The sequence below is a fragment of the Bubalus kerabau genome, chromosome 18 (genome assembly GCF_029407905.1).
Source record: "Bubalus kerabau isolate K-KA32 ecotype Philippines breed swamp buffalo chromosome 18, PCC_UOA_SB_1v2, whole genome shotgun sequence".
In the NCBI taxonomy this organism is placed as follows: domain Eukaryota; kingdom Metazoa; phylum Chordata; class Mammalia; order Artiodactyla; family Bovidae; genus Bubalus; species Bubalus kerabau.
Window position 1 is genome coordinate 20,471,640 of NC_073641.1, and position 24,189 is coordinate 20,495,828.

Consider the following 24,189-nt stretch of genomic DNA (forward strand, 5'->3'; position numbering starts at 1 on the left):
GCAGGAAGAAAAGTTTCAGGCCGATTAAAGGCTAGTGCCTAGGACTGCCGCTGTCACTTCTGCCGTTTTCTTTTTATCAAAGTAATTAGAGATGGCTCACCCTAACTCAAATCGACTCTACCTCTTGTTAGGGAAGTGGCAGGATCACACTGCAGAGGCGCGTGTAGGTGGGAGGTATTGTTGCAAAACATCTTTGGGACTTATGTTGGCCACAGGGGTGCAGCCTCACTGTTCCCAAATGGATACCAATTGCATCAGAGTTCTTTATTGAACAGTCGGTTCTCTTTCATTGATATGTAATGTCTGTTCTGTCATAAATCAGGTTTCTAAACATGTGTGTGTGTGTTTTAGATTGCCTTTTTGCACTCCTGATTTTCAACTGGGGGTTATTCTGCAGGGGATGATACTGTCATACTTGGGAGAAGGAGCTACTAGCATCTAGTGAATAGAGGCCAGGCTTACTGCTGAGGATCGTACAATGTACAGAACTGCCTCCCGCAGCAAAGAATCATCCAGCCCCAAATGTCAGTAATGCTGAAACTGACAATCATGGTCCATACCACCAGTATTGTCCTACCATATTATCTTAACTAGCTTAAAGTTGGTAGCGTAAGTCACCTCACTTTGCTTTTCATCTTTAAGAATGAATGTCTTAGTTATGTTTGGCCATTTGTGTTTCCATATAAATTTTAGAATCAGTTATCATGTGTCATGAAAAACCTTATATTTTGGTTGGAATTTTATTATAACTATCTTCATGAGGAGCATTGTGATTTTATGATATTGAATCCTCTTATTCACTAATATGATATTTCTGTCGATTCTTTGATACCTTTTAATAAAACTTTATAATTTTCTTATTAAAAGGTTTGCAAATCTTTTGTGCAAGATTTACTCTCTTGGCCAGTTAGCTGCGAGGCTTGTAATAAGTTGTGTTCCTCTTTTGGGCCTTAATTTCCCTAAGTGAAAAATGTGACATTTGAATAGATCATCTCTAACAGGTTTTCAAGCCCCAGATGACAAGATTAAAATGTTAGAAATTGAAAACTTTGAATACTCAAAATACAAGTAGTCCACTAGAGGGAGCTCTTCTGCATTTTGTCTCTTGCCAGATTGCCAGTCAGGTATGACGGTAACTGCATCAGCTACTGATGTTAATAGCTGCAGATGTTGTAGCGCAGACCTCATCTTGTCAGGGCAGGGGAAGAAGGTGACTCCCTGGTATCTCTTTGGTCACAGTTCTCCACATAAGAAAGGTTGCCTTGGTCCAGGGAAGATATTTTTTTTCTGAGTGTGGGAAGACAAGCAACATATTTTGAACCTAGGAGGAAACGTATGGATCATCCAATTTAATTCCTTTATTTAAAAGTGAAAAAGCTATGATTTAGAGACACTCACTTTCCAAAGGAAAAACAGACAATTTGTGAGAGAGCCAAGGCTGGAACTCAAGTTTATACTTTTCATACTATAGTGAGGGAATGGAGAAAAGAAGTAAGCAGTGGATTTGAGTGATGGAATGGGAGTAGGGATTATGTTTAATTTTTAAAGGACTGAGAGTTGGGTGATCTGTGAATTCCCTGGAATTATTATATGTATGTCAGGCCTTCCCAGGTGGCACCAGTGGTAAAGAACCCTCCTGCCAATGCAGGAGACATAAAAGATAGACTTTTGATCCCTAAGTTGAAAAGATCCCCTTGAGGAGGGCATGGCGACCCACTCCAGTATTTTTGCCTGGAGAATCCCATGGACAGAGGAGCCTGGCAGACTACAGTCCATTGGGTTGCAAAGAGTTGGGACACTACTGAAGTGACTTAGCATGCGTGCATGCATATATATATATGAATGTGAGAGTTTGTGTGTATTTGTTTGCATGTGTGTGCACACACTTGCTATATTTTGGATGTGATTGTTGGCTTCTAAGAAATAGGATTGGACTGTGGTAAGCCAGCCTTTTGGAGAAGGCGATGGCACCCCACTCCACTACTCTTGCCTGGAAAACCCCATGGACAGAGGAGCCTGGTGGGCTGCAGTCCATGGGGTCGCAAAGAGTCGGACACGACTGAGCAACTTCCCTTTCACTTTTCACTTTCATGCATTGGAGAAGGAAATGGCAGCCCACTCCAGTGTTCTTGCCTGGAGAATCCCAGGGACGGGGGAGCCTGGTGGGCTGCCATCTATGGGGTCGCACAGAGTCGGACACGACTGATGTGACTTAGCAGCAGCAGCAAGCCAGCCTTTACTTACAAAGCAGAATAACTTTCACCAGTTTTAGAGATTCATTTAATTTATAATTTGTAATTGAAACTACCTGCCTTGGTAACTTGATTACCAAAAATTTAAGCTATCTTTCAGTTTATCTTTAGTTTGATCTAATAATTTCCAGATCTCATTTTTTTCCTTACTCAAAACTGACTTTTCAAATAAAGTGCGGTTTTTGGGTGTTCTTTTCAAAAGATGGAACTCAACTACTCTCTGTTGCTGCTGCTGCTGCTAAGTTGCTACAGTTGTGTCCGACTCTGTGCGACCCCATAGACAATAGCCCACCAGGCTCTCCTCTCCCTGGGATTCTCCAGGCAAGAACACTGGAGTGGGTTGCCATTTCCTTCTCCAATGCATGAAAGTGAAAAGTGAAAGTGAAGTCGCTCAGTCGTGTCTGACTCTTCATGACCCCATGGACTGCAGCATACCAGGCTCCTCCGTCCATGGGATTTTCTAGGCAAAAGTACTGGAGTGGGTGTTAGTCATCCTTTTTGAAGTCTATTGTGACTGTTTTTGAAATGTTTCTCCATAGTACTCTTATTATTTATAATTCTTCTGGCTTACCTTGATAGAGACTTTCCTTGCAAACTGTAGACAGTTAAAATTTCCTTATTTCTGCAGTTGCCTTATGAATAGTATCTTTATGTTTTATTTGGATTTCTTGTTTATGGATATCATGGACAAGATTTTAAACCTTTAGTTTGGCTTACATAAATAAAAATTAAAAATAGAAGTCTTTACCTATTGATTTCTATGTCAACTTTTAAGAACTAGAGTTCTTATGTTACTTTTTCAATGCAGTACAATATATCCTTCTCTAGGAAGCTAACAGAAAAAGACGCTCTGAGATAAATATATATTTAATTGCCTCTGTTGTTGTGTATCAGGTATGCCCTAGACCAGTTTAAAGAGAGTCAGATTGTATTTAGACTTCTATGTATTTGTCCATGGAGTGATGATACCTAGGGTGGATAAAAGCAGAGAAGGGGTATAAATGGCAGAATAAGGATACTGGGACCTGGAGGAGGGCAAGGCAACCCACTCCAGTATTCCTGACTGGAGAATCCCCATGGGCAGAGGAGCCTGGCCGGCTGCAGTCTGAGGGGTCTCAGAAGGTTGGACTGAGAGACTAAGCACAGCACAGGATACTGGGAAGCTTTCTGTCTCCTCCAAGATGAAATTTGAGACTGTAGCTTCAATCTCAGTGTGAAGTGTTAGATATTCAAGGAAAGGAGGGTTAATCTTTATTAGAAATAGTTATGAAAATAAATATTAGGCCAGATGACTTTTGTTCTAATGTTCATCTCGTCAGCAAGTATTACTTAAGTTTTATCTATCAGTAATTTCAGCGTGCACGTGTGCTTAGTCGCTCAGTTGTGTCTGACTCTTTGCGACCCCATGGACTTGTAGCTTTTAGGCTCCTCTGTCCATGGAGATTCTCCAGGCAAGAATACTGGAGAGGGTTGCCATGCCCTCCTCTCGGGGATCTTCCCAGCCCAGGGACTGAACCCACGTCTCCTGCACTGCAGGCAGATTCTTTACCATCTGAGCTAGCAGGGAGACTTACTTGCATACTTACCAGCTAAAAATTTCAGCTGGAGTTAGATGGCAGTAAGGGTTTTGAGCTGGGTGAAAGAAATGACTTTCTAGGGTTAGGGTTCCATTAAAAGCATCTTTAATCATGAAAATCAAGTGACAGACCAAGGTTTATTTATTTAAAAATGTGTCACATGTTTGACTTCTGTTTTTTCTTCATAAAGGTTGTTTGATGGACGTAATGGATGGATGTTTTTTAAAAATCATATGTTGTTGGGTAATTAGATGTGTGTAATGATTTAAGTATGAATTGATTATCCAAAGTTTGGAATTATATAAATTCTCAAGGGTACAAGAAGTGGGGATTACTGTTAAATATCTGTGTTTCCCACTGACTGCAATAATAGAAATTTTCTTCTTGGTTTTTAGATTTCCTCCTTCTTCACCCCTGAAGCCTTATCCAAAGAGGCCCCCATATCAAAAGGATGTTATTGAATTTCCAAAATGGAATGATCCCCCACCAGGCACTTCACAAGAGAACATCCCAGTGAGGCCACTTGTGATGGTAAGTGCCATTATAGAAGCCGGTGGACTAGCAGCAGGAGAGTTAGAAAAAGTCTGTGAACCATTAGGCTTAGTCCAGTTTTTTTTGTTGGTCCCTTGGAAATAGTGGTGTGAAAGGACTTTAAAACAGTAGCTGTCAATAGCTGAGAGACCGGTAGCACAAGAAGATTGGCTTTTGCGTTTTTTCACTCTTGCCCATTGACACTTTGACCGAATAGGTGGTAGCCGTTTTCATACATTTAGACTGAGCAGGTTTCTCATAAAACTCCCTTATAATTTCCTTTTCTTTTCTATTCCGTAATTTCCTCAATTCCTTTTTTGTCTCCTCTTCCTGAACTTTGTTATAATTATTACCAGTTGAAAGTGTGAAGGTTGAGACATGGAGAATTGTGGAGCGAGCTCTGATAATATGAACAAAGGTATAGTTTGGAGAAACCTAAGCACATTGTAGAATAAACTGCCTTTTTGGGGGCGTACTTTTCTCTTGAAATATCCCCAATAGAAAACTACTAAGATTGAGATAATGCTAAAAAATAAAATATAGACAAAAACTTCTATAGGCAATTTTTTTTTAAGAATTGTACTAACAACCATGTTTTAAGTTAATTTAGTCTTATAGGACTAGGTGTCCAGTTCCTACATTTGCAGAGGTGTGTTGTAAACATTTTTAGGCAATGAGATTAAATGTGGTTATACTGTATCTCAGTTTGGAAAGAATAATTAAGCAGCTTAGCCTTTATCAGAAGTAATTCAGAAGTGAGACCAGTGACAGAAATGGGGACTCCCTATGGACTTGCAGATTTGTCAGGGACAGTGATGAATGTAGTTTTAATTATGTTTGATGATAAAGGTAGGTGATATTATATGGAAATGTCTAACAGGCAGAGGGAGGTAATGGCCTTGGAAGTTAGATGAAAGGTCATATTTGAAAGTCATTAATTTATTCATTCAGTGAACATTTATTGAGTGTTTGCTGTGTGCCATGCACTGTGCCAGGTTCTGCAGATGCAGTTGAATGTGATATAGTTTTTCCTCCAGAAGAGCTCATACAGTGATAGGTGATTAGGAGGGACTGCTCTGAAAGAGTGAGCACAAAGTGTATTTGAGGATTATTTAATTCATTACTAATGAGGAGAAGTTAATTAAGCTCTAGCTGATAGTTTCTGTGCTTGAGAAAATTAAAATATAAGCTCCATGAAATCAGGTTTGTTTTTTAAAAAACATTTGTATTTAAACACCTAATATGACCCCAATCAGTAGAGTGGTTATTCAGCAGATGTTTTTTCATTGTAAGATCATCTAGTGGTGTTTATATAAAACAGGGAGAACCTCATATTAAACTAATGTGTATATATGTCATCAATATAGTAACTTCCCTTTTCTGCTCTTTTGGTTCTGTGAACCTCTAGGAAGACCAGCTGCGCATTAGTCACTTTCATGCGCCAATGAAGAAGACAGTGTCTTCTCTCTTCTCTCGTCCATTTTCAGTTTCTCATTTTCAGCAACCCTGAAGTCATCTGCCAGTGACTCTGATTCATCACCCATCCCCTCCATAGCTTGTCATGTCCCTGATTATCTGTATATTTCTGATAACCTTGCTCTTGTCTTTTCTTGCCTTAACCTTAAATTAAGTGGTGGAGGTTTGAGCTCCTCACTTGTTCCAGTTCCTCTAATGCTTGGACTCTGCTTCTTGTGAAGTGTCCAGAGGAAAAATGGCAGAGCAGGATCTGTTTCCTCGGTTGGGCCTCAATGCAGTCGTTAGATTGATGATGTTAGTGGTCAACAGAGAAACAGTCCATCTTTCTTAAAGGACTTGAGTTCGTCTTCCTTTTTTTTTTTTATCTTACTTTCCCTCTTTCTATCTCTGCCTCCACTTTTCCTATTGGTTTGTTTTTGTTCTGTCCTGTCCTCTCTCCTGCCCAACCATTACATAAAATAAAATGAGGTGCAGCAAATAAAACAGTTTCTTGTGTTTACTGACAGGCAGCAGGTAGAGAGAGAGCTCTGGAAGCAGACTGCTGGGTTTGAATCTTGGTTTTTCGTTTATTAGCTATGAAAGCTTGTTTCTCTGTTTCATTTGCTGTGTCTGTGTCTAAGTTTTCTTTTTGGTGAAAGTGGGATGATAACACCCCCTGGGGTAAGATGGTTATAAGACTCAAGTGACGTCATATCTATAGTGTGTTTACAAGAGTGTCTGGCACACAGACTTTGGAAAACTGTTAATTGTTATTGCTGTTATTAATAGAGTTGTTCATAGATAGAGACAAAAGAAAAAAATTACTCATAATGTCATCCAGAGAGAATGAATATTAACTCTTTTATTTTTTCTCTATGCATTTTTTTAAAGGTTGTCATATTTGCAATATGGCCCCAGGTCCAGCCCCTCACGGGGCCTGCTAGAAGGGCAGGTTGACCATGCCACCCGGCTCTGGGATGTAGCCCATCTGGTTGTCCAGAGACACACTGCGCTGCCGCAGGTGGTGGAAAATCATGAGGTTTTGCTGGGGCGGGAGGCCCAGGAGGGAGCCCTGTGGGGAGCGCATGTCTAGGGGCTGGCTGTAGACCTTACCCCCCATGGCCTGCTGCTTCATCAGCATGAAATTCTGCTTGGTTATGAGGCTTTGTGGGGGTGGGGGGGACATGACCCCCTGGTGCAGGCTGTGGGGCACCATGCCCTGCTCCGGGGGCACACCTGTCCTGCCCAGCAAGGATATCTATCTGTCTGGGGTGGCACATAGACATGTTGAGCTCCCACTGCTATGCATGTTTTAACACTGTAATGAGATCATGCTGTGCTGTTTTGGTTGCCTATATTCTTCACTTAGAACAGTGTATTGTGTCAATTTTTTAATGTTATTAGACATTCATCATTTTTAATATCTGCATCTTGTCTGTAAAGTACTATAGTTTATTTATCCAGTCCTTCATGGTTAGATATGTATTATAACATGTTTTCAACTTTTTCGTTCTATGTGTAAACAATTTAATTAGCAGTATCTTTACAGATAAATAATTGAATATTTGTTTAAGATAACTTTTGGAAGTGAATTTGCTAGGCAAATGCAACAACTGACACTCCTGCCTTCAAAAGAGAACACCTAATTTAGATAGTTTTAAAAAAAGTACAAATCCACATGATCTTCAGGTTTCTTTTGCAGTTCAGTACTTCTCAAAAACAAACCCCAAAACCATATCAAAGAACAACTTTCCAACCTTTTATAAAAAAAAGCACTTTGTAGATGACTTCTTATATGTTTTGCCTTTAAAAGTTCATAAGTTCCTCTCTGTGATTACCAAAAGGGAGTTTTAAGACTTCTGTCTAGTAGCCTAAATGTGAGAAGGGAGATGCTAAGAATATTGAAGTGTTAAAGCAGTGTGAGTTTGAGCAAATTACTTAACCTCTTTGGACTTTAATTTTCTTCCTGGTCATATCCAGATGTCCTTGTAGAGCTCTTGTTTTTCCTGCCTTCTTCAGATGTCTAAGATCTCAGGACTGCTATCTAACATTGTATTTACTTGATCTTTTCTTTTTTTTTTAAAAGAGTTTTTGAAAGTAATAGATTTTAATGTTATTGTAAGCAGTCACTTAATTTGAATAGTGTGTGAATTTGGATTGATATTCCTCAAGTTAATTTTGAATTAATGAAATTTTATCACTGCTACTTCACTGATTAGTTGGCACTCCCACAGGAGAAAATAGCTAATGTCATGATTATTGCTATAGTTCTTTGGCTGCTGCTGCTGCTAAGTCGCTTCAGTCGTGTCCGACTCTGTGCGACCCCATAGACGGCAGCCCACCAGGCTCCTCTGTCCCAGGGATTCTCCAGGCAAGAACACTGGAATGGGTTGCCATTTCCTTCTCCAATGCAGGAAAGTGAAAAGTGAAAGTAAAGTCACTCAGTCATGCCCGACTCTTAGCGACCCCATGGACTGCAGCCTATCAGGCTCCTCTGTCCATGGGATTTTCCAGGCAAGAATACTGGAGTGGGGTGCCATTGCCTTTGGCAATTCTTTACTATTCATTTATGATCTGATCTGATTTTTACGAGTTATGCTTTATTACTCTGTAGTCCATGCAAAGAAAGTTAGTTTATATTTAAAATGATTATTTACATCAAGTTTAAAAAGAACCAAATCAAAGACGTTTTTATAAGATCATACCACTGTCTACTGAAATGTTTGTTCTCTCTTTCTGTCTTTCTCCACTACCTCACCCCCAATTAGAATCCTGAGATGTGGTACAAGCGTCACAGTATTGCTATTGGAGAGGTGCCGGCTTGCCGTCTTGTCCACCGCAGACAGCTGACAGAGGCCAATGTAGAAGAGATCTGGAAGTCGATGACATTATCATAGTATGTGCATGTGATATTAATGAGAACTTTATATTGTTTTTTTTTTTTTTTTTTCTGTTTTGCTTCTCTGCTACTCTCTGCATACTTAATTTTCTGAAACTGTGTATAAAAATCTCAACTTTTGAGTGCGTTATTTGTACCTATCCTGCTTAGCAAGCAGACCTTAACTGAATTCAGGGAATTTTCTATTATCATTTATATACTAATTAAAAATAGAACTTTAAAAGTTCTTTTTTTTTTTTGCCCACAGGACCAAAAATATCTACTGGTTAAATATTTTTATTTTTAAAAATTTAACTGTAGTTGATTTATAATATTGTGTTAGTTTCAGGTGTACAACTTCAGATTCTTTTCCATTATAGGTTAGTACAAGATATTGAATATAGTTCAATATACTATGTTTTACAGTAAATCCTTGTTGTTTATCTATATTGTATATAGTGGTATATGTCTGTTAATCCCATACTCCTAATTTATCCCTCCTCCTGGCGTTTATCCTTTCAGTGCAGTTCAGTCACTCAGTTGTGTCCAACTCTGCGACCCCATGAATCGCAGCACGCCAGGCCTCCCTGTCCATCATCAACTGCCAGAGTCTTCCCAAACCCATGTTCTTTGAGTTGGTGATGCCATCCAACCATCTCATCCTCTGTCGTCCCCTTCTCCTCCTGCCCTCAATCTTTCCCAGCACCAGGGTCTTTTCCAATGAGTCAATTCTTCGCACGAGGTGGCCAAAATATTGCAGTTTCAGCTTCAGCATCAGTCCTTCCAATGAATACCCAAGACTGATCTCCTTTAGGATGGACTGGTTGGATCTCCTTGCAGTCCAAGGGACTCTCAAGAGTCTTCTCCAATACCACAGTTCAAAAGCATCAATTCTTTGGCGCTCAGCTTTCTTCATAGTCCAACTTTCACATCCATACATGACTACTGGAAAAATCATAGCTTTGACTAGACAGACCTTTGTTGACAAGGTTTTGCTTTTTAATATGCTATCTATGTTGGTCATAACTTTCCTTCCAAGGAGTAAGCATCTTTTAATTTCATGGCTGCAATCACCATCTGCAGTGATTTTGGAGCCCAGAAAAATAAAGTCAGCCACTGTTTCCACTATTTCCCCGTCTATTTGCCATGAAGTGATGGGACCGGATGCCATGATTTTAGTTTTCTGAATGTTGAGCTTTAAGCCAACTTTTTCACTCTCCTTTTTCACTTTCATTAAGAGGCTCTTTAGTTCTTCACTTTCTGCCATGAGGGTGGTGTCACCTGCATGTCTGAGGTTATTGATATTTCTCCCAGCAATTTTGATTCCAGCTTGTGTTTCCTCCAGCCCAGGGTTTCTCATGATGTACTCCGCATATAAGTTAAATAAGCAGGGTGACAATATACGGCCTTGATGTACTCCTATTTGGAACTAGTCTGTTGTTCCATATCCAGTTCTAACTGTTGCTTCCTGACCTGCATATAGGTTTCTCAAGAGGCAGGTCAGGTGGTCTGGTAGTCCCATCTCCTTCAGAATTTTCCACAGTTTATTGTGATCCACACAGTCAAAGGCTTTGGCATAGTCAATAAAGCAGAAATAGATGTTTTTCTGGAATGGTCTTGCTTTTTTGATGATCCAGCGGATGTTGGCAATTTGATCTCTGGTTCCTCTGCCTTTTCTAAAACCAGCTTGAACATCTGGAAGTTCACAGTTCATGTATTGCTGAAGCCTGGCTTGGAGAATTTTAAGCATTACTAGCATGTGAGATGAGTGCAGTTGTGCAGTAGATTGAGCATTCTTTGGCATTGCCTTTCTTTGGGAGTAGAATGAAAACTGACCTTTTTCTAGTCCTGTGGCCAGGACTGGAGTTTTCCAAATTGGCTGACATATTGAATGCAGCACTTTCACAGCATCATCTTTTAGGATTTGAAATAGCTCAACTAGAATTCCATCACCTCCACTAGCTTTGTTCGTAGTGATACTTTCTAAGGCCCACTCGACTTTACATTCCAGGATGTCTGGCTCTAGGTGAGTGATCACACCATCGTGATTATCTAGGTTGTAAAGATCTTTTTTGTACTGTTCTTCTGTGTGTTCTTGCCACCTCTTCTTAATATCTTCTGCTACTGTTAGGTCCATACCATTTCTGTCTTTTATTGAGCCCATCTTTGCATGAAATGTTCCCTCGGTATCTCTAACTTTCTGGAAGTTACCTTTATCCTTTGGTAACCATAGGTCTGTTTCTATGTCTGTGAGTCTATTTTTGTTTTGTAAATAAGTTGATTTGTATTATTTTTTTAGATTCCACATGTAAGGGATATCATGTAATTATTTTTCTCTGTCTCACTTCTGTTAGTGTGGTAGTCTATAGGTCTATCCATGTTGCTGCAAATATCTGTATTTTATTCTTTCTTATGGCTGAGTAATATTCCCTTGTGTATATGTACCGCATCTTTATCCATTCTTATGTCGATGGACACTTAGGTTACTTCCATGTCTTGGCTGTTGTAAATATTGCTGCAGTGAACCTTGGGGTGCATATATCTTTTTGAACTAGAGTTTTCATCTATTCTGAATATAAGCCCAGGAGTGGATTGCTGGATCATATGGTAACTCTATTTTCAGTTTTTTAAGGAACTTCCATCCTGTTTCCATAGTGACTGCACCAATTTACATTCCCATTTACAGTAGAGGAAGGTTTCCTTTTCTCCACACCCTCCATAGCATTTATTATTTGTAGACTTTTTGATGATGGTCATTCTGACTAGTGTGTGAGGTGGTGACTTGTTTTGATTTGCATTTATCTAATAATTAGTGTTGTAAAGTTTTTAAACTTTCTAGTTACACTGAAATCTTAAGCTTAATGAAATATATAATGGAAAATTTGGTCTTCTAGATGTATGATATACAGTAGGTAACTAAAGTTAACAATGTGATAGCAGGTTTTTTAAAAGAAATTTTATAAAGATATACTTGTAGCAGTTTCTTATCATTGGTTAAGCTAGTTTTTGTTATTATAATATTTAAGTTAAAAAATAATTTTCTTGACATTCAGTATGTTATGCTTTTAAATTAGTGAAGTAGTACATTAATGACAAAAGGGTCTCTTTTAAGTTTGTTTTATATACTCAATGTCTGGCCTTTTTGCCCCATAAAAATCAGGTGAAACACATGAAAACAGCCCAGTTTAAAGGTCTTCTATAGTGCTGGGTCTTGGGCAGATGATTTTTAAAAAGTAATTAATATAATCATTGTTTATCTTTTTAGTTTACAGAAAATCCTTGGCCTGGATTCCTTAGAAGAAGTTGTAGACATTAAACTTGTCAACTCCAAGTTCATCATCCATAATGTATACAGTGTGAGCAAGCAAGGAGTTGTTATCCTTGATGACAAGTCAAGTAAGTGCATAAAAGCCATTTTGTTCTCAGTTGACCTAGTATATGGCTGTACAGGTCCATCTGCTTCTATTTGACCTTTCCGTAAACTCTACATAAGTTTACCTGCTTATTATGTATAGCTTTAGTTTACTTCCAAAGACCTTTATACTAATTGTTTGTATTCAGAAAATATCGTAGGAAGATGAATACCCAGGAGTGAAGGTCTAAGCCATATCCATCTAGAGGCTAGTTCAGTGGTAGCCACGTGGTAGTATAAAGTGGTTCTTTATCATCCCCAGAAAATCCCTGAGAAGTGGGTAAGTTTAATGCCTAATAGATTCTTTGAGTCAACTTTTAGGTGGGCCTGGGGCCTGATTTTCAGAGCTCTCATCGACCTTTTCATTATGGTGTCTTTGTGTCAGATTTTCTGGGATAGTCTTGGTTTATATCATCCCCCCCCCCCCTTTTTTTTAACAAAGGTAGTTTTTTAGATGTTGAAGGTGCTTTAATTTTTTTATACCTTTTTACTCCAAGCCAGTTTACAAATTGGGAAAAATAAACATTTAGCAACTCCCTGTCCTGGTTTTTGATTAAGAAAAATAAAGTGCTTGTAACTGTAGTGAGCCAGAGTCCCCAGACTGATTTAAAAATTCCTTCCCCTAAATAAGACATGGATCCACATTGGATGCTGTGAAAGTGCTGCACTCAACATGCCGGCAAATTTGGAAGACTCACCAGTGGCCACAGGACTGGAAAAGGTCCGTTTTCATTCCAATCCCAAAGAAAGGCAATGCCAAAGAATGCTCAAACTACCACACAATTGCACTCATCTCACATGCTAGTAAAGTAATGGCTTAAAATTCTCCAAGCCAGGCTTCAGCAATACGTGAACTGTGAACTTCCAGATGTTTAAGCTGGTTTTAGAAGAGGCAGAGGAACCAGAGATCAAATTGCCATCATCTGCTGGATCATCAAAAAAGCAAGACAGTTCCAGAAAAACATCCATTTCTGCTTTATTGACTATGCCAAAACCTTTGACTATGGATCACAATAAACTGTGGAAAATTCTGAAGGAGATGGGAATACCAGACCACCTGACCTGCCTCTTGAGAAACCTATATGCAGGTCAGGAAGCAACAGTTAGAAGTGGACATGGAACAACAGACTGGTTCAAATAGGAAAAGGAGTACGTCAAGGCTGTATATTGTCACCCTGCTTATTTAACTTCTATGCAGAGTACATCATGAGAAACTCTGGGCTGGAGGAAACACAAGCTGGAATCAAGATTGCCGGGAGAAATATCAATAACCTCAGATATGCAGATGACACCACCCTTATGGCAGAAAGCGAAGAAGAACTAAAGAGCCTCTTGATGAAAATGAAAGAGGAGAGTGAAAAAGTTGGCTTAAAGCTCAACATTCAGAAAACTAAGATCATGGCATCCCGTCCCATTACTTCATGGCAAATAGATGGGGAAATAGTGGAATCAGTGGCTGACTTTATTTTTCTGGGTTCCAGAATCACTGCAGATAGTGATTGCAGCCATGAAATTAAAAGACGCTCCTTGGAAGGAAAGTTATGACCAACCTAGACAGCATATTAAAAAGCAGAGACATCACTTTGTCAACAAAGGTCCGACTAGTCAAGGCTACGGTTTTTCCAGTAGTCATGTATGGATGTGAGAGTTGGACTATAAAGAAAGCTGAGTGCCGAAGAATTGATGCTCAATTTTGAACTGTGGTATTGGAAAAGACTCTTGAGAGTCCCTTGGACTGCGAGGAGATCCAACCAGGCCGTCCTAAAGGAGATCAGTCCTGGGTGTTCATTGGAAGAACTGATGTTGAAGCTGAAACTGCAATACTTTAGCCACCTGATGCGAAGAGCTGACTCATTGGAAAAGACCCTGATGCTGTGAAAGATTGAGGGCAGGAGGAGAAGGGGACGACAGAGGATGAGATGGTTGGATGGCATCACCAACTCAATGGACATGGGTTTGGGTGGACTCTGGGAGTTGGTGATGGACAGGGAGGTCTGGCGTGCTGCGTTTCATGGGGTTGCAAAGAGTCGGACACGACTGAGTGACTGAACTGAATTGAACTTGCTTCAAACTCTTGATTCTAGGAACTAGCTGGAGCTAGAATGACCTTTGATTGTGGGAAGATGTTATAATACTTTTGGGTTTTTATAAATTAATATTAAATGAAGCACTGGAGGCTCCTGGGCAGCAAGCAGAGCTGGCCTAGAAGGAGTATGAGCAGTGAGAAGGGAAGAGGTTTTTCTAGGTCATGTTTCTTGACAGGAGCTGAATGTGTCTTTGAAACCTGAAACAGTTTTCCTTTAAAGCCCATGTATTAGGAATGGAGAATGTTAGGAAACAGAAATAAACAGTTTTGCGACTTCTTGAATTGTCAGGTTAATCAATGTATAAAATTAAGTTACATGGAATGAGAGGGCTATTGCCTTTGAAATACATCTAAAATCCTTCTGCAGTCTCCTGAGTACAGCAGACATGAATACTTCCAGCCACAGCTGGATGATCAGTTTTGTTTTATTAAGTATATACTTGAGAAAGAAGAGAGCACTTCATAAGCCTCAGGTTCATTAGCTCTAACACAAGTCAACCAGGGTCTTTGCAGTTTCACAGACAGTGGAGAAGGTGTCCAGTAGAAGCATGAGTGCTGGTCCATCAGATGTCTGTGGCAGGGCCAGGGGAAGAGACCCTGTACCAAAAAGTTCAGCTGGGGGTGAGTGAGTGAAGTTGCTCAGTCGTGTCCGACTCTTTGTGACCCCATGGACTGTAGGAGCCTACCATGCTCCTCTGTCTATGGGATTTTCCAGGCAAGAGTACTGGAGTGGGTTGCTATTTCCTTCTCCAGAGGATCTTCCCAACTCAGGGTTTGAACCTGGGTCTCCCACATTGTAGGCAGATGCTCCACTGTCTGAGCCACCAGGGAAGTCATTATTATTTTAAGGCTGTCCTAATACTGATAGCCTATACTGATACGTCAGTGGCACTTTCTTGCCTTAAGACATTTTGAAAATTGAAACTTGTTAAAGTGATTGAACATTGGACATAACAGAATTCACCTTTTTGTTTTTTGAAAGATATTTGGTGAACTTGTTTCATAAATGCATTTGATGACTCATACTTTTGCTTTTTCTATGTTTTTCTTCTTTCTGTATAATTCTTAGGATAATTGATTTGTTTCTTTGGAACAAACTATCAAATTTCTTTTCCCTAGAGCTGTACAAGTACATCTTGTCTTTAGAGAAATTTACAGGTATGGTTTATATAAGAATGAGTTGTAACATTGCTGCTAAGGAAAAATTTTTATCTTTTCACTGTTCTGATACATAAGTAAGTGATTTGTGATCAGCCAATATGTTTCATATTACTTGAAACAAGTATCATTCTTATGATACCAAGTGTGTATATAATACTTTGAGTTATATGTAATTGAATAAAACATCTTTTTATTTTCTGCAGAAGAACTTCCTCATTGGGTACTGTCAGCTATGAAGTGTTTGGCAAATTGTGAGTACTGCTGCTGCCGCTAATCTCTTCAGTCATGTCCAGCTTCTGCCATTTTTATGAAATTGACAGAAATTAGTGCCCTGAATTACAGAATATTTTTGCTCAATGGCATGAACATTGATTTGACACCTGTGAGACTGGCAGTTAACTGGGGATTCCTGTGCTTTCAGTGATAAATTTGTGACTTAGTGGAAGGGCTGAGTTATAGAGCATTTTAAAAGGGATTTTTGTACTTCTCTTTTCTTGCGCGTAAAATCACACTGCAAATAGCATCCACACTGCTTGTTTTGAATGCTTCATCACAGAAAAGAATAATTAGTAATACTGAAAACAATATTGTAATAGATAAATGCTTGTCAGCAGTGTATTCCTAAAGCATGTGTTCCTAAGTATGCCTTATATTTACATCATTAGTTTACTCAGCAGATTCTGTTTCCCACTGGCTTTTTATAGGGCAGTGGTTTAAGTTGGAGAGAAATGTTTTCAAAGACAAATCTAATTAGTGTGCAGCAGAGTTTGGAAGGAGAAGAACCTATATATAGAGAAACAAGAGACTGTTTAAGTAATTTGGCTATCAGATGAGGGGCCTGGACAAGACGATCCCACTGAAGTTTTTCATAGGTGTATGAAGTCTTCTTCATAGAATATCATGGGGACTGTGAAGAAATGAGTTATTAGAGTATTTCACTAACACTACTGTTTCTCTGGAATTTTTAGAAGTCTTAACTCAAAGAAGGGATTCTAATGGTTAATGGCTTAAGCCAAACAAGTGATTGTAATAAGAATTCTAGTTATCTTAGCTGACTGGTAATTGTGATATTTGGTCTATAGAGTCTTTAGAGTCTTAAAGATCACCTCAGAGAGTTACTTTCTTTCCTCCCTTTTGAGTAAGACTAGCATGTATAGAGATTGCTGTATAAATTATTAAATTAGTAGGCTCTGAATTATTAATTTCACTGATTAGTTTTGTTTGATTATAGAATGAAACTAAAATAATTGTTAACTCACTGTGGGTGATCTTAGTGATGATATAAAAATGATATACTACCATCCTCAAAATGAATAGCAATGTTAGTGTGTGTGAAGATCAAAGTTCTCTGAGTTTATTAAGATTTTCATTGGGTTTTGGTTCATGTTTTAGAACATCTGAGATGTAGAGTCCTGTGGTTTTAGTCTGGAGGAATGCTTTTTATTCTTGCTTAATCATTTTAAAGAAACTAATCTAAATTATATGTTTGGCCAGAGTTGGCAAAGACAAAATAGAAGCTATGAATGGGTTCAATGACCCGTGTATGACTCTTGGGAAAACCAAGGATCTTGAAAGTTGGTCAACTGGGAGTGAACAGAGGAAGCCAGTATAACAAATCTAAGCTATAATATGTTGTAAAATATATATTAAGGTGTGGTTATGATGTTGAATTCTCAGTGGTGATCAAAATGTAATGAAGAATGTAAATTTATCCCCAAGAGAGATGTATATATAATCCGTGAAACTTCTGCAGAAAGGTCAGACTAACTGAGATTACCAGTGGAGAGAAAAGATATGAGGATTGACTTAGTCCTGTTCTCCACATGTGTGAGGTAGTGTTAGGTTAGGTGGAAATTCTTGGAAATGGGGACCTGTCTTCCATGTATCAAGTGTAGTACTTTAGAAATGGTTGGCACATCCATAAAGATGCTTGCTTGTGTGTCAAAAAAAAAAGGGTGGCCAAAGAGCAGGGTCAGCCTTTTGAATAATTTTATAAAATTATTGATTTTTCCAAATTTGCATTCCCCATCTCCTGAATTTACTATGAGTCTGTCAGAGTCATAGCCTGTTGCTTATCCTTATCCTTACTGAATCTGGGTTTCCATTATTGTCCAATAGGGAACAGAAAAGATATGAGACTTTCGGAGGCCTCGTGCTTCTTACTCTGTAGGTTTACTGCTCATCTCTTCCTTGGGGGTGATCTGTTGCAGACCTGGGTGCTTTCACGGTTGGCCATAGGTGAGGGACTGATGTTAAATAAATAATACAAAACCAGGTTAGCTGTTTTTCTTCCTTATGCATGTAGATTGCAAGAATTCAATAAAAGTAGATGTAAACAGTTCTTTTCCAAAGTCTTTCAGGAATAACATTTATAAAAACTGGATTTAAAAATATATTCTGAAATTCAACATGATAGAAAAACAAAAGATCTTTGAACTTAGGCTTCTCTCATGGGCTTGCCATGCATTGGCATTTGAAAGAAAACTTTTTCTTGGCTTATTTTTGCGTATTTTTGTCAAGAATGATAAAGTGTTCTGTAAGAGATACAACTGCTTAGAATGAACTGCATACATATCCTTAGAGGGAATAAATAGTTCAAGGTGACGTGTATTGCTTGCTAAGACATGTCACACAATTTCAACTGACTAAGCTTGGGATATTTCAGAAGAGGAAGCAAGTAAAAATGGCTGTGTTTGCCACTAGGTTAATGAGGTACCACACATCTAGTAATTTTCATTATCTTAGTCCAAATTTTTTTTAAGCAGCATATAGAACATTAAAAGGTAAGAGACTTTTTAAGGAGACTGACAAAAAGCGGTTTTCTCAATGTTTCAATTTCTTGGAGATGTGAAGGCCCAGAATCCTTAACTGTTCTTTTCTGTTTGATCCTTTCTCATTAGTTACAGTGATTCTGTAGGAAGAATTTCCTTTCAGTTTTTACTGGCTTCTTCTGCTGTCCTGAGGGTAGAAATCTGTTCGAGTACAGTTCTTTAGTCTTGTGTTCTGCTGGCCCAGAACTGACCAGTGCAGTCAACATCACTTTCTTCCATGCTGTGATGGAAATAGACAATGTTGGCCAGCCACAATGGCAGTGGACCACTTGCCGTTTCCCTCAGGCATGGGCAGATCCAGTTAGTTGCTCTCTCTACTTGGAGATGTAAATCCTTCCATCTGTGTATGGATTGTTGTGGGTCTTTGCTGCCAGCTCAGTAGAGAGCTTGGGGCTTCTCTGATGGCTCAGATGGTAAAAATCTGCATGCAGTGCAGGAGACCTGGGTTCGATCCCTGGGTAAAGAAGATCCCCTGGAGAAAGGAATGGCAACCCACTCCAGTATTCTTGCCTGGAGAATTCCATGGACAGAGAAGCCTGGCAGACTATGGTCCATGGGGTCACGAAGAGTCAGACACGACTGAGCGACCAACAATTTCACTTTCACCCTAGAGAGCTAAGCATTTCTTGTTCCTCTTTGGTCCCTGATACAAGGGGATCTTTGCTTCACTTATCCCAAGCTTCTTGGTTTCTTGGTTGTTCCAAGTTTCTAAGAGTTACTTTGTAATATGGTTCTGCTTGATAAATTATCTTTTATTTTTAAACTTTTTAACAGAAAACATCAATTTGATTCTGCTTTGGTATTATTTTCTATTATAATTTTGTTTAATAAAAATTCATTAAATGCCACTATTCACTTAAAAGCATTGGGTAAATAAAACCTAGACTCTTAGATCAAAAAATTGAATAGGAACTTAGAGGCCACTTTATCTAGTCTTCTATGGTCTCTGTTTGAGCAGCTTTAACATTAAAAAAAATTTTTTTTAATACACATTATCTTTTGATGGTGATCAAAGGGAGAATTTTATAATCAGAATGAATTTAAGACACAATGTAAAATCTTTTCAGAATATCTTCAGGAAAAAGAGTATACATTCTTATGAGTCAAATTGTTTAGAGGCAGAAATTGTTTATTTCACTCAACTCTGATTCTAGAACTTTATAATATAGCAGTGCTAAAATAATTAAAAGCTTTAAAAATTGCTTTATAGATTATCTGTTACATATGTGAGGTAGTTACCATATTAGACTAGGCAAATATTCTATATTTCAAAGAAAATTATCACTGTCTGCATTTAATAAAAATACCTTTCAGAAGGTCACAAAAGAGTCGGGGTTTTTTTTGACAATGGAAGTGAGCCAGTGTTTTCCTCATTGTTTTATAATAGATTTTAATTTAGACATAAAGCGTATTTATATAAGTAAAATATATGATATCGATTTTACCCTTGAAAACTTTTCTGATTTTGCATATCTGTATATACCACATATATGCACAGAGACTAATATCAATACTAGCAGGTGATTGCCTTACTAATGTTTTTCTTTCTTTTCTTTAACAGGGCCTAATTGTTCAGATTTGAAGCAGCCTATGTATTTAGGATTTGAAAAAGATGTCTTTAAAACTATAGCTGATTACTATGGTCACTTGAAAGAGCCTCTACTTACTTTTCACCTTTTTGATGCCTTTGTCAGTGTATTAGGTAAGTTGGAATATAGTGAACACATATCTTCATTATCGATACGCAAACATTTCATTTTTCTTTATCTTGAGACTTCTGTTTGCCCAATTTCCATAGTATTTTTGAAATAAAAACAAATAAGCTGCTTGCCTAGTCGGAGTCTTGCTCTATGCAGAAAGAAAAGAAAATAGTTAAGCTCTATTAATAAACCTAAACACGGACCAGTAGTTTTTATTTCTCAGGAAAGAATAATATGTTCATGTCATTTTTACACCAAAAAAAAAATACATGTATTGATAGAGAAGAATGTAAATTTGACATTTACTGTTCATGACTACTCTGGATATGACTTTATGAGTAGCCAACCATGAGAGATAATCATTTAGAAATCTTCTTGTAGGATTATTTGTTTTTTGTGACATGTAAAATAAATATAGTAACTATTATTCTCTAAAACTTATTGCAATTTCTTACGTATATTGATATTTCAGAATGTTGTACACTGTCAAAGAAACATGGTAAAAGAGGGAAAAATCAATATTATTGGTGTAGGTCTTTCTGATATTGTTTCTTTCTCCTTGGAAATCAGTTTTTTTGTTCCTGTCATGATTGTTGAATAAGTATTATTGTTTTCTTGTAAACAAATGTTTGCTTTAATGACCAAATCACTGTGTGGGTATCATATTCTTTTATGTAAATTTGTAGAAATTAATGTCCTTTTGGTTTTGAGTGTCGTGGAGTTTAGCAATCTTCACATTCCCATTCTTGATCTCATTCTTGCTTCCCCTTCTCTTCCCTTTCTCCTGTCCTATTTTCTTCTTAGAAAGTATATATGCTGCCATAGTATCCTAACAAAGTATCAGCAATATGTGAATAATATACCTAGTCTCTTAGCACAATACTTTAAATTTTAAGATTTCATAGGATTTCTGATAATAAACAACATGGAACCATTTTAAATCATGTATCTAAGAGGGAGTTTGTTTCAGAGAGATCAATATTAAGAACTGAAAGTCCCAATATTAAGAACAGATGAAGGGTTTAGGCCTGTTACTGTGTTTTGAGACCACTGGGTCTTCTTGATATTTTGTTTTCCACTAGGGAGTATTGGAGGCTTGTGTACTTGTGAATATCATGCCTAATGATGAGTACTAGCTGTTGTTTAATATGCATAAGGGCTAATTGAGTAGATTCTCTTCATAGCAACTTAGTGCCTTTATGCCACTGGTAAAATAATTCCAAAGACAAGATTAAAAACCAATTTTTAGATTTTCTTGTCATTTTCCATTTTCATACTTTTTTATGGTAAAATGATCTGATTTTGAAACAGAAGAACTTGGAATTAAAAAAAAATTGTATTTAAAACATTTATTTTATGTTGGAGTATATTTGATTAACAATGTTGTTAGTTTCAGATGTATGGCAAAGTAATTCAGTTATGCATAAACATAACTGTATCCATTGTTTTTTACCCATTTAGGCTATTCCAGAGTATTGAGCAGAGTTCCCTGTGCTGTACAGTAGGTCCCTGTTGGTTATCTATTTAAATATAGGAGTATGTACATATTAGTTCCAGATTCACAGTCTTCCCCTCCCTCCTGCCCATCCTCTGGTAACCATAAGTTTGTTCTCTAAGTCTGTGAGTTGTTTCTGTTTTGTAAATAAGTTCGTTTGTATCATTTTTTTAAGATTTCCAATATAAGTGATAGCATGTTATCTCCCCTTCTCTGTCTTACTTCACTCAGTATGATAATCTCTAGGTCCATCCATGTTGCTGCAAATGACATTTCATTCCTTTTAATGACTGAGTAGGTCCATTTATATATGTACCACAACTTCTTTTCCCATTCATCTGTTGATGGACATTTAGGTTGCTTTCATGTCTTGGCTATTGTAAACAGTGCTACAGTGAACATTGGGGTGCATTTATCCTTTCAAACCATGTTTTTCTCTGGATATATGCCCAGAAGTGGGATACTTGTCTCCATAGTGGATGTATCATTTACATTCCCACCAACAGTGTAGGAGGGTTCCATTTTCTCCAGGCCCTCTCCAATATTTATTGTTGGTAGATTTTTTTTTGATAATGGCCATTCTGACTGGTGTGAGGTGATATCTTATTGTAGTTTTGATCTGCATTTCTTTAATAATTATTGATGTTGATTATCTTTTCATATGCCTCTTGGCCATCTGTATTCTTGGAGAAATGTCAAGACTTCTGCCCATTTTTTGATTGGATTGTTTGTTTTTTTTATATTTAGCCACATGAACTGTTTATAAATTTTGGAGATTAATCCCTTTGGTCACAGCGTTTGCAGATATTTTCTCCCATCTGTGGGCTTTTTGTTTTCTTTATGGTTTCCTTCGCTGTGCGTGTGTGCTAAGTTACTTCATTCGTGTCCAACTCTTTGCGACCCTGTGGACCATAGCCTGCCAGGCGAGGATTCTCCAGCCAAGAATACCGGAGTGGGTTGCCATGCCCTCCTACAGTGGATCTTCCCAACTCAGGAATCGAACCTGCATCTCTTACATCTCCTGCATTGGGAGGGGACTTCTTTACCTGGGAAGCCCCCATTCTTTTTTTTAAATTTATTTTTAATTGAAGGATAATTGCTTTACAGAATTTTGTTTTCTGTCAGACGTCAACATGAATCAGCCATAGGTGTACATATGTCCCTTCCCTTGCCCCTGTTCTTTTGCTTTACAAAAGCTTTTGAGTTTAATCACTTCCCATTTGTTTGTTTTTATTGCCATTACTCTAGGAGATGGCTTGAAAAAGATATTGTTCAATTTATGTCAGAGTGTTTTGCCTATATTTTACTCTAAGAGTTTTATAGTGTCCTTACTTACATTTAGGTCTTTAATTCATTTTGAGTTTATTTTTGTGCATGGTGTCAAACAGTGTTCTAATTTCGTTTTTTTACATGTGGCTGTCGAATTTTCTCAGCACCATTTATTGAAGGGACTGTCATTTCTCCACTGCATGGCTTTTCCTTTTTCTGTTGTAGATTAATTGACCATAGGTGTGTAGTTTATTTCTGGGCTTTCTTTCCTGTTCTGTTGATTTATTTCTGTTTTTGTGCCAGTTCTCTACTGTTTTGATGATAGTAGCTTTGTAGTATCGGAGAAGGCAATGGCACCCCACTCCAGTACTCTTGCCTGGAAAATCCCAGGGATGGGGGAGCCTGGTGGGCTACCGTCTGTGGGGTCACACAGAGTCGGACACGACTGAAGTGACTTAGCATAGCATAGCATAGCATAGCATAGCATAGCTTTGTAGTATAAGCAGAATTCAGGGAACCTGATTCCTGAAGCTCCATTCTTTTTTCTCAAAATTGCTTTGGCTATTTGTGTTTCCATACAGATTTAAAGTTTTTTCTAGTTTTGTGAAAAATGCCATTTTATAGAAATTGCCCTGAATTTGTATATTGCCTTGGGTAATATAGTCATTTTGACAGTACTGATTCTTCTAATCCATGAACAAGGTATATCTTTCTATTTTTTGTTATCTTCAATTTCTTTATGAGCACCTTACCATTTTTAGAGTACAGGTCTTTTGCCTCCTTAGATAGGTTTATTCCTAGGTATTTTCTTCTTTTCATTGCAGTGGTAACTGGGATTGTCTGTTTCTCTTTTTGATCGTTCATTGTTAGCATATGGAAATACAACAGATTTTTGTGTATTAATTTTGTATCCTGCAACTTTACCGAGTTCATTGATGAGCACTAGTAGTTTTCTAGTAGCATCTTTAGGATTTTCTATGTATAGTATCATGTCATCTGGAAACACTGACAGCTTTATTTCTTTCCTAATTTGGATTTCTTTTATTTCTTCTCTGATTGCTGTTGCTAGGACTTCTAAAACTGTGTTGAAAAAAGTGGCAAGAGTGGACATCCTTGTCTTATACCTGATCTTAGAGGAAATGCTTTCAGCTTTTCACTGTTGAGTATGATGTTTGTCATTTATGGCTTTTATTATGTTGAGGTATATTCCCTCTATGGGAACAGTCCATAGGGGTCGCAGAGAGTCAGACTTGACTGGGTGACTGAAAACAACAATGTTCCCTCTGTGCCCACTTTCTGGAGAGGTTTTTGTTTTTTGTTTTTTGTTTTTTTATCATAAATGGATGTTGAATTTTGTCAAAAGCTTTTTCTGCATCTACTGAGATGATATGGTTTTTATTCTTCAGTTTGTTGATATGGTGTACAGCACTGATTTGTGAATATGGAAAAATCCTTGTATCACTGGGATAAATCCCACTTGATTATGGTATTTGATCCTTTTAGTGCATTGTTCCTTTCGATCTGCTAGGATTTTGTTGAGAA

The 24,189-nt window shown here is 38.0% G+C and overlaps 1 protein-coding gene across 2 annotated transcripts in view; it reads left to right on the forward strand.

The window, feature by feature from the left end:
* Positions 1–24,189, forward strand: part of DEPDC1B (DEP domain containing 1B) — a 172,229-nt gene that overhangs the window by 113,519 nt on the left and 34,521 nt on the right. For both annotated transcript variants that reach the window (XM_055555177.1, XM_055555176.1), the window contains 5 exons: positions 4,225–4,360; positions 8,584–8,711; positions 11,959–12,089; positions 15,556–15,603; positions 19,745–19,885. In XM_055555177.1, the coding sequence (XP_055411152.1) occupies positions 4,225–4,360; positions 8,584–8,711; positions 11,959–12,089; positions 15,556–15,603; positions 19,745–19,885 (584 nt within the window). The remainder of the gene's footprint in view (positions 1–4,224; positions 4,361–8,583; positions 8,712–11,958; positions 12,090–15,555; positions 15,604–19,744; positions 19,886–24,189) is intronic.